General features: G+C 42.7%; 1 protein-coding gene across 3 annotated transcripts in view; it reads left to right on the top strand.

The window, feature by feature from the left end:
- Cdh6 (cadherin 6) overlaps positions 1-14,101 on the top strand; it is a 136,330-nt gene that overhangs the window by 110,285 nt on the left and 11,944 nt on the right. For all 3 annotated transcript variants that reach the window (XM_050139089.1, XM_050139088.1, XM_050139087.1), the window contains 6 exons: positions 56-243; positions 2,469-2,722; positions 9,515-9,651; positions 12,253-12,374; positions 13,450-13,567; positions 13,714-13,965. In XM_050139089.1, the coding sequence (XP_049995046.1) occupies positions 56-243; positions 2,469-2,722; positions 9,515-9,651; positions 12,253-12,374; positions 13,450-13,567; positions 13,714-13,965 (1,071 nt within the window). The remainder of the gene's footprint in view (positions 1-55; positions 244-2,468; positions 2,723-9,514; positions 9,652-12,252; positions 12,375-13,449; positions 13,568-13,713; positions 13,966-14,101) is intronic.

The raw sequence follows: 14,101 nt of genomic DNA, 5'->3' as shown, positions 1-14,101 counted from the left end.
TTTAAGTAGCGTATCTCCTAGTCTCTGCCTTACTTGTCTGTTTGGTGCTTAATAGGTACGTACCAGTTTAAGACCCCCGAGTCCTCTCCACCGGGCACACCGATTGGCAGAATCAAAGCCAGCGATGCTGACGTGGGAGAGAATGCAGAGATCGAGTACAGCATCACGGATGGTGAGGGGCAAGATATGTTTGAAGTCATCACCGACCAAGAAACCCAGGAAGGGATTATAACCGTCAAGAAGGTAACGGTGTTGTTATGGAAAATGGTTACAACTCCCTGATTGGGGCTGAGGAGATGGCTGCAGAATAGGGTACTTGTGCAAGTCAAGACACCACACAAATATGCAGAGTGCACATGTGTGTACACACATACACACATAAGTGAGCATGCACACATAGAAAAGGAGAGAGAGGAGATATAAACACAAGTCTGTATTAGATTTATTCAACTCCAAATACTACCCTTTAGTAGGAAGAAAGTAGGCTGTTTATTAGTGCCTCTACAGCTTTACACAGTTGTCGAACAAGATGAAACTCTTAATGTCTTACCAATGAAAGTGCTTCCCTCTGACTCCCGAGGACATTGACAATCTCCTATAAACATTTCTTCAGATTCTTCTTTTACTCGCTCTTAACACACTGAGATCTGTTGGGTTGACTTTTAGTAGTCAAAAGTAATTTTACATACCCATGACTTCTATACTTTTAATAAATTTCTCCTAAAGATCCTCTAAGTAAATAATAGAAGCAGGTGGGATTCATAGAAATGACTAAATAAATAATATAAATGATAAAATAAACAGTGCCACGCATTGTTGTGGGTACTGGTGTTGCCACGGCACATAGAACCGGCAATCTCTGCTGCCCTAGTACCTATCGGCCAGGAGGGAATCAACGAGGGATGACAGAACAGATAAATGAATGTGTACGAGCAGACTGTGAACCATGCTTTGAAGAAAAGGCTCAATGCAAGCAGGGAGCAAGGTGGCATGAATTAACGAGAGAGAGAGAGAGAGAGAGAGAGAGAGAGAGAGAGAGAGAGAGAGAGAGCACATATGCAGATTAAGCAAATGAGGACTTTTCGCAGGACTCCTTCAGTTACTTCAAGAACAAGAGGACATCAAATCTGGCCTTCCCCAGTCAGCTGCTTGTGTGTTAGTTGACCTCTCAAAAATTGGTTGGCAACAAGAGCACTATACGAAAGTGTAGTTGTGGTTAAAAAACCAACAAATTGTGTGCTTCGGGGCTGAAAGTATCGATTTAGGTTCATTTCCATTGACTTCTCTTTTGTCATGTATAGTGTAAGATGGCCCCCCTCCCTCAGCACACCACAGTTTGCTGGTGAACGTAAGCATGGTGGACGTAAATAACAAGAAAAAGTTTCCCTCTTAAGAACATGGCTGAATCTCTGGGAGCACAATAAAGCATGCTTAAGTGACACTCAGACCAATGTTTCAGACCCTGATATGATTAGGAAGCCCATTAGTGTGCATTAACCTTTTTAATTTTCTCGGTGCCTTATCAGATTCAAACTGAAATTTTGCCTAGCCGACTAAATCGCATTCGCCAACGTCCTGATTAATAGCTTTTCTAGCTAGCCTTGTCATGATAGCATCTGAGACTGCGCGTCGGCAATATGCATTTGCGTTCACCGTGTCTTCAGAGGCAACATCTTTTCCTAAAGGTCTTTGACAATGGGAATCATTGCCTTCTTTGGCAAATAATTAGCCCAGTGCCCTTGTGAGGCTATTGAGGAAAGCTTTTACGAACTTGCAAAAACAACTTATTTAGTCTGAATGGGCAAGAGTGAGTCACTGTGCTAACCTGTGGGTCACAATTCTGGCTCCACTCAGACTCGCCTGGAGTTGTTTAAAACTATGGGTAAGCATCTCCACCAGACACCAGAGAAAGTTGGGTTTAGGTGAGAGAGGGGCCACAGGCACTGGCAAGTTTTAAACACCCGGCAGGTAAAGTCAGATGTGAGAACACTTGGCAAAATGGTCTACTACACGCCTACCATGCTGTCCCTGGCAACCTGCTCTACTCAAACCCAAGGTATTATAAAGGAAAGGGAGGCTGAACACAGATCCCTGTGTCCAGTTCCCTTCCTGCCCAAATGTCCAGTATCTTTTCCGTGGTAGCAGACCAACAGATCCCTGTGTCTGGTTCCCTTCCCGCCCATATGCCTGGCACCTGGGTACCCACTTCCCTGTGACAGCAGACATGCAGGCTGTGCTTCTATCATGGTTGCATCGTAGTTCTTCACAGTCTGTGTAATACCTTCCCTACCAATGCGCTACGGTGCAGGAAAAATGCTGATCTCAACTTACCCTCACTGCCTCTGCCCAGCATTGCCCTAATGTGTGGTCATTTCCCAAAGCAGCCAGATCACACGCATTTGTCAGGGATTTCCACTAAAATGGTTTCTGCCTTGCCTCTCTGTGTGCTGCGTCGCTTTCTTCCGAAGCTCTTGGATTTCGAAAAGAAGAAAGTGTACACCCTCAAGGTGGAAGCCTCCAATCCCCACGTTGAGCCCCGATTTCTCTACCTGGGTCCCTTCAAAGACTCGGCCACCGTGAGAATCGTGGTAGACGATGTGGACGAGCCACCGGTCTTCAGCAAACTGGCCTACATCCTGCAAATACGAGAGGACGCGCAAATAAACACGACCATAGGCTCCGTCTCAGCTCAGGATCCTGACGCTGCCAGGAACCCCGTCAAGTAAGTGCACAGCAGCGCCGTCTCTTTCCTAAAGCTAAGTCTATGTTTATGTCCAAATATCCACCTGTTCTTTAGAAAAGAGGAGTCCTTTTTCCAATTAGACAGCTGTGTTTTCTTGAAAAAAAAAAAAAAAAACGGTTCCAAACAGCACCTTTAACTGTCCTTGCTCACTGCATAAATATTGCTTTAGCAACAGCATAGACCTCAAGGACACAAAAGTTGAAAGAAAAAGATGTTAAGATGAGAGGTGCGCTGGAGTTCGCTGTTTAAGATGGAAGTTGCTGCAGCTGACTGACCTGGGCTCTTTGTAAGGTTTCAGGAGATTTACTAAAGAGTGGGACACAGAAATAACGCAGCCACGGAGCCTGACAGCCAGTGTGCTTGTCAAGTGTGGGAGGACCTATCATGTAACACTTAGAGGCAGAATTATACTCCGTTCAGATGAATAATTTCCCCCGTGCATGTGTAAATAAAAACAAGAACTCTTTCGTGATCTGTCTGTGAAAGGCTGGAGAAATTAATAGGGTAGAATCCCAACTAATGCTCAGTAAACAAGCTCCGTCTTGCCTGTGCTTTGCTGGCTCCTGAGCTATAAATCAGGTGACAAGAAAGCCTCATTGCTCTTTGAGGCCCCTGACAACTGGGGGATTCTAGAATCGTATGCAAATCCTGGAATCAACCAGCTTCCACCCGTCAGCCAGTGGCACAGTAGAATAAATGAAAACGGTGCTAAATCAGAATACGATGGTGTAAATCATTCTCCTTAGATAAAGTAAGCAGAAAAAAATAAAATCCGTAGAGGCTCTTGCCAGAGAGTCCACAGACATATTCTCATTAGGGTACCTGCCTTACACACACACACCATCCAATCGTCTGCCTAAGGGAAGGCAGCAGACTCCTATACTAGGTCCTCAAGAGAGCTTGCAGAGAAAAATAAACAAAAGAGAAAGATCCATAGCTCAGGTGAAGAAATTCTAAGAATCAAATTACTAGGGAAACTGTTTAAGATAATGTGACCAGGTTTAGCCTTCTTAGTAGAAAACCTTTGCAGTAAAGATTTGAAAGAAAAAAAAATGAAGGGATGGGCCACGTAGAATCCTGGGGGAAGACCTGCAGAAGGGAAAAAGGAAGCAGAGGGCTAATGCCAGAGCTGACCTCCTCTTTTGTAGCAGTGGCTGAGAGGTCTGCGTGTCTAGGAGAAAGCAGAAGAGGAAATGGGGAGGGAGAAGAGGGAAAAGAGAGGAGGGAGAGGACGAGAAAAGAGACAAAAAAAAAGGAGGAGGTAGAGAGAGAGGTCAATTAGGAGGCAGCCGGCCCGTGTGCCACAAGAGGAGCTTGTGGGTCCTACTCGGCTTTATAGTTCATGGTAAAGCCTGAATTGCATCTAATTGAGGTGAGAAGCCATCTGGAAGCTTTGACTAGAAGAGCTACCTAATCCCAAGCTACAGTTTTAAAGGGTCATTCTGCCTGCTATGTGGAAAACGTTATTGCAGATAAAAGGATACGTGTACCTCTATACAAATGCGCTCTAGCATCCAGTCCGCTTCGCTCTACTCAAATCTCGCTACACCCTCATATCTAAAACACACAGCTGTCCGCACTGCTAGCAGGGCGCAGAAGAGCCGTGTTTTTTCTATCTGCTGGAAGATCCATGACACGTTAAAGAGGACTCAGCCCACCAGTGCAGCCCCGAGTGAGCTCCAGGGCCCCAGTATTTCCCACTTGTGAATGTAACGTGTTTAATCAGGGAAACAAATGGCGGCTCTCACTCCCATAGCAAGCACACTGTAGTACTTTGACAACTGCTCTCTTACTTGAAGCTCATTCTAATGACAATTTAAAAGCGCTAACACTAGACGTTAACAAATGGGAGCTTCAGTTGCCTCTGATAGAGCAACGTCCTTCCAATTTGAAGAGAAACTATCTTCTAGAAATTTAGGCTAAATACATTTATATTAGTTTTTAAACCAAATACCAGTTTTACCCACTGCATTATTCTCCATGTTATGAATGGAAGTACTTAACTCATCGGGCTGTTCGTTCATTCAAAAGATTTCTGCTACCAGCCTTCCCTTAGCACATATGGATTTGACATATAAATATAGATTTAAGTCTAGAAATGTACATAGATTATATTGGCATAGCAATGCATGTTCCAATGGTTTTCCTTATAGGATAAAATCATTCTTTTTGTTTGTTTGTTTGTTTGTTTTGAGTTTCTTGAGACAGGGTTTGTCTGTAGCTTTGGAGCCTGTCCTGGGACTCGCTCTGTAGACCAGGCTGACCTCCAACACACAGAAATCCATCTGCCTCTGCCTCCTGAGTACTGGGATTAAAGGCGTTCACCACCACCCACTCAAAATCATTCTCACATTAAGAAAATATGCCTATGCACAGTCTGGGATAGTCTAGACAAAAATGCTGAACAACTGAAGGCTGTTAGGGGAACAAATAATTCCCGAGATATTGAGTTGTCTATGCAGCGAGCATCTTTAACTCTTTGATCAGAAAATGCTTTCCTACTATAACTTTATCACAGTGTCTCTTGATACACACGAGAGAAAACATGTCACTATATATATCTGCATGTATGGTGTCTGTGTGAGGGCCAGAGAGATGGCTCGTCACTTGCTGCTCTTACAGAGGACTCGAGTTTTGTTCCTAACCCTGGTACCAGGTGTTTTATGCCTGCCTATAACTGCACCTCCTGGGGATCCAGTGTCCCCTACTGACCTCTCTAAGTACCTGAGATCCTGTGCCCACACATAGTCACACACTCATGCACATAAATAAAAATAAGGTAAGTCTTTTTTTTTAGTATATATGCAAACACAGCTTCTTTCCCGCCATAAATCTCCCTCACTCAAAGACACATTACAAATCATTTAATCACAAAAACGCAGTGAAGAGGTCACCAGATCCACTATAGCCATGCAGAGACTGACTGCTTTACTTCCTATGGGCAATGGTCACAATTAATTTTTCTGGACAATAAATATCCCTGATATAAACTGAAATACTTCAGAGGAAAGAAAACAACAACACAGAGAAAATACAGCTTTGTCTATAATCATCTCTCCTAAACAACATAGGCATTTTGGGGTTTCCATTAATTTTTAATCTTCCAATTAGGAAAGGCAATATAAATTTTGGTATTTCCGAAGTAGTTAATCTCCTCTCTTTAAGATTTAAAGCTGACTTCAACAAAAACTTCCTCACTGCTTCCCATTTATTTCAAGGCCTGATAGATAAAACATGATTGTTTGTAAAACTTAAAACTACATGGGGAGGCTGAGACAAAGAGCAGAAGATGGCTGGATAACCGCGGCAGCCTACAAACGCACAAAGCAGGACGCCCGAAGCTTGGCACTCCTCACCAGGGAAAGACAGGCTCCTGGATTCTTCCTAAATATCTCACCGCGACTTCCTTTCTGAGAAGTAGCAATTTGTTACCAATATTTATCATTCATTTTCGAAAATGAGGAAAGGTGATCAAATCAGTGCAATGTTCTGCCTGAAGTTTTTCAGCGCTGCTGGTTCACGGCAGAAACATCAAACCCAACAGACAGCTTTTCAAATATGTTTGAGCCCTTCAGAAGATGAAAAGTCCATGTTAAATACATTGAAACTAAAGTTAACACAAATGGCAGGATGGCCACTGTGAACGTCATCAATTTCTTCTGAAAGAAGTTTGAGTAGCAAGCAATAAACAGATGCCTGTGTCATTCAGACAACTGCTAAGTGACAAATATCAATGCAAAAATATGTTGTTTGTTGTATCTGGTGACTTACGTGTTGTAAATACAAACAATTCATTAAAATAGGATTCTGAGCATTGTACATTATTGCAAACTACTTATATCTCTTTTTAGAGCATTCGTAACTCTAAATAGATCAGCTAGTTGGATAATTTACTTCAGTTGTGTTTCTACCAAGCCAACTTTTAAGCCAATATTTTTAAGCCCCCTTCGATGACTTAAGTTTTGAAAATGCGGTGGAAATGGAAAACTGTTTTTCATAACAAACCTTAACATATCAAATCTCTTCAAAATCTTCTCTTAATGCCCCTTCATTCGTAAACACACATGCATACTTGTTCCCTTCTCACAGGCATCCCAAAAAATCAATTGCACAATTAAGTAAATTTAAAAGTAGGTTAAAAGCAACAAATTTATTTTTGAAGGATACCATTTCTACCAATTTCCTAATCTGTTGTGAGTGTTATTTGGTTTCTAAGATAGCATTCTGGACCCTCTGAATTTCTAAAAGCCCTCTGTAAATACATTTCCAGCCCTTACTCTGCCCCAGGATCATCATGTTTGTCCTTGTCACTCTGGGACACTCAAGTGGCACTGTCCTCAGCACCTCCTTCCTCCACTGAATGTCCTTTTCTACAGTTGCTCCGGCTGTCTCTCTGGTTCTCTGTCTCAAGTTTTAGCCTAGACCTTTCCACCGGATGTTTCTCAGGTCCTCCATCTCTGTGGGTCAAAACCAGGGCCTCAAATCTTCCTCAAGTTTGTTTCGTGGCTCTTCCAACATCCTATGACTATAGTGTACGGCTATTCTCCTCAATTCAACTAGTCATCTTTGTTCAACATGATTTAGATTATGACTCTGCCCTGCCCTGTGTGGAGCCCATGGATAGATTTACCACAGCACTTAGAATTGACCCCCAGTTCTTCACTGTAGCCAACCCATCTTTCTCCTTAGATTGCATTCCACTCTAATCCTTTGTTTCTGAAAACAGAATGATTCTTTTTTTAAATATTTATTTATTATGTATACAATATTCTGTATTATGTATATGTGTATATAGTATATATACATATTATGTATATATGTATGTATTATGTATACAATATTCTGGCCTGCTGGCCAGAAGAGGGCACTAGACCCCATTACAGATGGTTGTGAGCCACCATGTGGTTGCTGGGAATTGAACTCAGGACCTTTGGTAGAGCAGGCAGTGCTCTTAACCTCTGAGACATCTCTCCAGCCCCAACAGAATGATTCTTAAAATAAAACAGGTAACAGAAAAGTAATCAATTCCCTATATGAGCACACATATTAACATTCTGAAGATCTCAAAAGACTTAATCTAAAAAGAGAGTGTGTGGAAACAGATGTAGAAACCCACAGCCAAACAATAGGCCAAGCTCAAGGAACCCTGCTGAAGAGAGAGGGAGGAAAGATATTGGAAGAGCCAAAGGGGTCAAGGATGTTGAAATATGAACGGCGGGGCTGCGTCCCCAACACCCCGGCCGCTTGGCTAGCTTATGCCCGAAATAACAACACACAAACTGTATTTATTTAAAGAACTGTTTGGCCCATACTCTAACCCTTATAGGCTAATTTTTGCACCTGGACTAGCCCATTTCTAATGATGTTTGTAAGCACCCCAAGGTGCGCTTACCGGGAAGATTCTAGCCTACATTCATCTTCATCGCGTGTGCCTCAGAGAGCAGAGCTATCGCGTCTACCCGGGAGAGTTGAGCATGGCGTCTTTGCTCCCGAGCTGTCGGCTCTCTCTGGGAGCAGAGCAGAGTCTGACCTCACTTCCTCTTCCGCCCAGAATTCTATTCTGTTTACTCCTCCCATCTATGTTCCAGCCATGAGGCCAAGCAGCTGGTTTATTATAACTTAACCAATGAAATCAACAGATTGATATATGACACTCCCACATCACTTCCCCTTTTTCTGTTTAAGGAGATCACAAGAAAATCACAGCATCAACTAACCTGGGCTCACAGGAGCTCATAGAGACTCAACCAAAAACCAGAGAGCCCTCATGGGATTGACCTAGCCCTCTGTGTATCTCTGATGATTGTGCAGTGTGGTCTTCTTGCAGAACTCCTAACAGTGGGATCAGGGGATGTCTCTGACTCTTTTGTTGACTTTCCTGATACCCGTTGGTCGCCTTGCCCATTCCTAACACAAGGGGAGGTGCTTAGTCTTACTGAAACTTGATAGGTCCTGTTTTGTAGGTATCCATGGGAGGCCTACCCTTTTCTGAATAAAAATGACAGGAAGTGAATGGGGGGGTAGGCAGAGGAGAGGAAGGGAGGGAGACTGGGAGAAGAGGGAGGGGAACTATGATCAAGATGTAAAATAAATAAATTTTTTTTAAAAAAAAATGGGATATATGCTGGGGAAATGGTGCATGGGATGGCCTGTGAAAGGTGGGACTACAGTGGGCCTCCAGGGCCTAAATAAAGGGCAGGTGGGCATGGCAGCCTGACTGGAATTCCAGGACACTGAAGGCAAACCCTGGGATTCCCTGCCGCCCAGCTGGCTGTCCAGAACAACCGTATCAGCAGTCTCTGGGCTCAAGGGAGAGACCCTGTCTCCATGAATGAGGAAGAGAGCAAGTGAGAAAGAGTCCCAACATCAGCCTCTGGAGCCTACATGCATGTGTGCATGCACACACGTACACGTTTGAGCACATACACCTACACACTGTGCAGGCACACATACACACACATATACAGTGAAGTCCTATAAATAGTTACTGTATTCACTTGCTCTAAATTACATATTAAAATAAACTCGGTCAAATTGCACATAAAAAATTAATAGTGAGCTCTAAAACCATATCACTTGCCTAGTGAGTGTACTACTCGGCCTGAGTGTGAAGATATAATTTATCAAAATATTTTGCTGGCTGTTACAGGTGATGCTCTAAAACACTATAAGTAGAAGGGATTAACAGATGAACTGTCCTTGGGGTAGTTTTATGATGTATAAAGGGAAAATCCAGGAAAGTCTTTTCTAAACCCTGCTCTGTGTTTTCAGGTATTCTGTGGATAGACATACCGATATGGACAGGATATTCAACATTGATTCTGGAAACGGTTCGATCTTTACATCGAAACTTCTCGACCGGGAAACACTGCTGTGGCACAACATCACAGTGATAGCAACAGAGATTAGTAAGTCCGACCTTACTCAGCTGTCCCCACTGATGGAAGGAGCCCCAGTCAGGGCTTGGTCAAGCAAGGCCGGAGCTGTTGCCCTCATATTGATGACCCTGTTCTACACGTGTTGAAGGAAAGAGCGCTGGGGGAAGAGATCTGCCACGATGTTTCTTCTAAATGTGTGTTGGTTCATCTTAACTGGAGAAAAAAACTGTGAAAGTTCCGCAATTTGGAAATAATAAATAAGAACACATCTCTCAGGGCTGGGGAGATAACCCAGAAGGAAAAGAGCTTGCTAGGCAAGCGCAGGACTGGAGTTCTGATCCCCAAGGTCCCCATATAAGCTGCCTGTAATCCCAGCATTCAGGAGGCAGAGATGGGACCTTTAGGGCAAGTAGGCTATACGGACAGTAAGAACCTGCCTCCATCAGTAAGATGGTGGTGATGGAGAAAGACACCCAACACAAATTTTGGGCACACACACACACACACACACACACACACACACACACGGAGTTTAAAAAAAAAGAATATATCTTTCAAGTGAAATAGAATAGGCACATAGTAAATATGACTTCCCATAGGTTATAAGTTATAAGTGTTAGAAAATCACAAAACAGCTGGGGAAGAAATGGACTCTCACACAGGAAACAAGGGAATAAGTAGGGTCATATATCTTCAAAATGTAGGCATTGGGTACATTTAGTCTTATCAAAATCCAGAAAAAGAAAGTGACTAAACAAGAACAACCTACTGAGAATCCTAAGAAAGGTAAATGGAGTTGTGTTTCAATCAGCAAGTGGTTGGTTACTCCACAACATTGGTGCCATTGGTTTCTAGTTTTTCCTCTTTTTTTTTTTATTTTTTTGAGATGACTAAATATACCTATAAGCCTGCTGAGTAGACTCATAATCTGTCTGTGAAACTGAGTGGAGTTAATTGCCTACTAGAATTAATGAGTCATTTTAAACATGGAGAAAGCAACACAATGGATGACAACCTGGCTTCTCTTTTCACTCAGTTGTTTGGTTTAAGGGAAAGAAGAGCATGAAGTCGGGCGGTAGGGAAGAAAATCTGGCAGGAGTTGGGGAACAGAACAGAAGATGATAAAAAACACACTATAAATAAATAAAATATTTTTTTAAAAAAAATATAAGCATTGGTCAACACCTCTTAAACATTCATTCTAACCTTCTGTAGAATTTCTATTTCAAAATCTTTACCAAATTGAGAGCTACAAAGTATCACTTTCCTATAGTTTGTCAAATTGAGCACTATAAAGCACCAAATAATCAATAAAATCCTTAGAATGAGTTTTATGTCACTCCCCATAAAATGCAAAGAAAAATAAGGCCAAAAAACTTTTCCAATGAAATTGCTTTATTAAATAGAAATTAAACTGAACTTTAAGCAGCATTATACAGGAGAACATTAAAAAAAGGATAAATAGGCTTCTGAAGTATAGTTCTTTTCGGTTTTGATGTTTAATTTCTGAAGTTCTAAACTCTTTTATCTCCGTTGGATATCTGCTGTGAAACACTCCATATCAAATGGTTTGTTACAGTTCCGTTTTGACACCATACCTCATGAGATGTGACATCACTGAAGGAGCGTGGGTGGAATGGCAACCAACCAGTGTGGGCAAAGGAAGGTCCTGGCATTGAGAGTGATCAGGGCATCTCGTTGGACTTTCGTTACATAGGAATTTGGTTTTCAGAATTTGTGCCAAGGAACTGGTGTGGATACTAACATCAGTGAACTCTAAAAGCACTAAAATTACAAAATGACTTTCCCCTGAAAAAGATCATTTTTCAAAACATCACGAAATTTAGCTCTTTTACTAAAGTAGTCATTTATGCATTATTTTAGGTTTACACCTAAAATTTTCTGGTTTTAGAATTTAATGTTTCTCTAATATATTTGAAAATATGGGTGATTGAGACATACCACAATTTATGTGCAGCCACTTTCACTTTGGGAGAACAGCGTGAGGAAAATAGACGCTAGAGATCTTAAGAATCCTATTGTCAGAGCTTGTTAACCACCTGCAACAGCTCAGAATCTGAGAGCGTCTATAAAGGCCTCGCTCTCACTCCGAAGCCTTTCTACTTGCTCTTTCATTTCCCTAGGAATCCAGAAATGTTTGCATGGCTTCACTCCTTCTTCTCAGCCGCATCTGAACAAACGGCACCTCTGAGAAGGTGCCTGGTTATCCCAGTCAACAGAACAGCCCCATCTCTCTCCATCCTTCCCTCTGTTTAATTTTGCCATCTGGTGCATTGTATGTTCATGTGCTTCACGCATTTATCTCCACATTAAAATAAATACCTAAAATTCACTATCTTTATTACGCTCCTTGTCTGTCCCAGCCCGTATAAGGCGTCAGATTCCAGTAAGGCTGCATGTCATGAGCGTTCACATAGACATATGGGTTAAGTGGATGAGAGAAAGGAACACATGAGCTACCAGCTCCTGACCCTGGTACCTGAACTCTCTCCTTCTCGTACCAGGGGATTAGGGCAAACAAATGAGACTGAAAGAGTGATTGGTTCTTGTCTAGAGGAAATGGTGATCAGCGTATATGATGCCTATCTCTTTCTTTATGCTATGTATCAGATAATCCAAAGCAAAGCAGCCGCGTGCCTCTGTACATTAAAGTTCTTGACGTCAATGACAACGCCCCGGAATTTGCTGAGTTCTATGAGACCTTTGTCTGTGAAAAGGCAAAGGCAGATCAGGTGGGTTGCATTTTAAAAAGCGCCTTCTGATTGAAAGTCAGATTAATTTAGATCTAATAATTGAGACGATACACACAGCGGAGAGGGCTTGTCTTGAATTATCTATGAAGTGGATGCCAAGGAGATTAATACCATAAATAATAACCAAGACGAATGTTTAACTTGCATAAGAGAACAAATAGTTTTTAAGAACTGGAAGTTCATCAGTCTCCAAGACTGATGTGGCTTCCAAATCAGTTTTAAGTTTTCATTAAAATAGATTAGTCACAGTGTTGCTGGGATAAAAATCTTTATTGGTGAACAGATAGCTTAATTTGCATATGTACTTGAAAATAATAACTAGAACCTATTATCCCATCGCCAATAACTCACAGTTTTACTTATTTCCATTGTCCATCTGCAAAGCAGTACAAATTCATGAATGCGCTACTGTTTCGCCCATTTGCCACCCACCTGAAACAGGTCTCTGCAGAGGTCTCTGCAGCCTGTGACAGAAATGACGCTACGCTTTGTCAGCACAGAAGTGCATTATAGATGTGCAGGGGAAGGTGGGACATGGAGGTTACTGCATTTTTTTCCCACTAATTTTCTTTCTTAGCTGTCTTCCCAGTTTGCTAACCTGTGAACATAAGATAGTGTTTTTACACAGGCTGGCCAGAGTACTTCCATTTTCTTAAGTGGCAATGCTATCAATGATCATTGAGACGTTTTAGAGTTTTGGCTTACTCTTCTGCGGTCCTTCTCAACCAGGGTGACCTTGCCCCCCAGAGGTACCTGGCAACAACTGGAGCCCAGTCAGATTGTCACAACTTAGGAGGGGCCTTCTAGTATATAGTGGCATGAGGTCAGGATGAATACCACATAGTTTTCAGAGCAGATCCCGCAGCAAAGAAGTAACCCTGGCGCCATGGGTTTCTAACACATTAGATCTTTGGGTGGAATGCACTAATTGCTTTTCAAGAGCTATCATTTTAATTACGTTATGAACTATAAAATTAAGCAAATTCTTGGAAAACTGTAAGAAACAGTTTAGCGTCCTGAAACCTTCTGGACAACCTTACGGTTTCTCTTTCAGCTGATTCAGACCCTGCATGCTGTTGACAAGGATGACCCTTACAGCGGACACCAATTCTCATTCTCCTTGGCTCCTGAAGCAGTCAGTGGCTCAAACTTTACCGTACAGGACAACAAAGGTAAGCGAGCTTCTGGCTTTCCCTTTCTCCATACCCCTGTGGGACTGGATCTCAGTCTCCATCGGTACCTATTGATTTCCATCACAACCTATTCAACGCGTGGCGTAGTAGCCACATACATTCACCGTTTTCCTTTCTGCTTCCAGACAACACGGCAGGAATCCTAACTCGGAAAAATGGCTATAACAGACACGAGATGAGCACCTATCTCCTGCCTGTGGTCATTTCAGACAACGACTACCCAGTCCAAAGCAGCACTGGGACAGTGACTGTCCGGGTCTGTGCATGTGACCACCATGGGAACATGCAGTCCTGCCACGCCGAGGCCCTCATCCACCCCACAGGGCTGAGCACAGGGGCTCTGGTGGCCATCCTCCTGTGCATCCTGATCCTACTAGGTAAACTGCTCCTCCCCGCATCCTCTCTCCCCTTGGTGAGGGGCACACACTGTTACTGTGACACTCTAGATTTTTCCGCCTCCCCCATTAAGGCATACAGCCTGATCTAGGTGAGTAGAGCTATATGCTGAGAATC

This window comes from Alexandromys fortis, unplaced genomic scaffold (assembly GCF_014885135.2).
Source record: "Alexandromys fortis isolate MF-2015 unplaced genomic scaffold, M_Fortis_MF-2015_v1.1 scaffold_37, whole genome shotgun sequence".
NCBI classification, from domain to species: Eukaryota; Metazoa; Chordata; class Mammalia; order Rodentia; family Cricetidae; genus Alexandromys; species Alexandromys fortis.
Note: the sequence above shows the minus strand (reverse complement) of the source record. Positions and strands in the feature narration are given on the sequence as shown.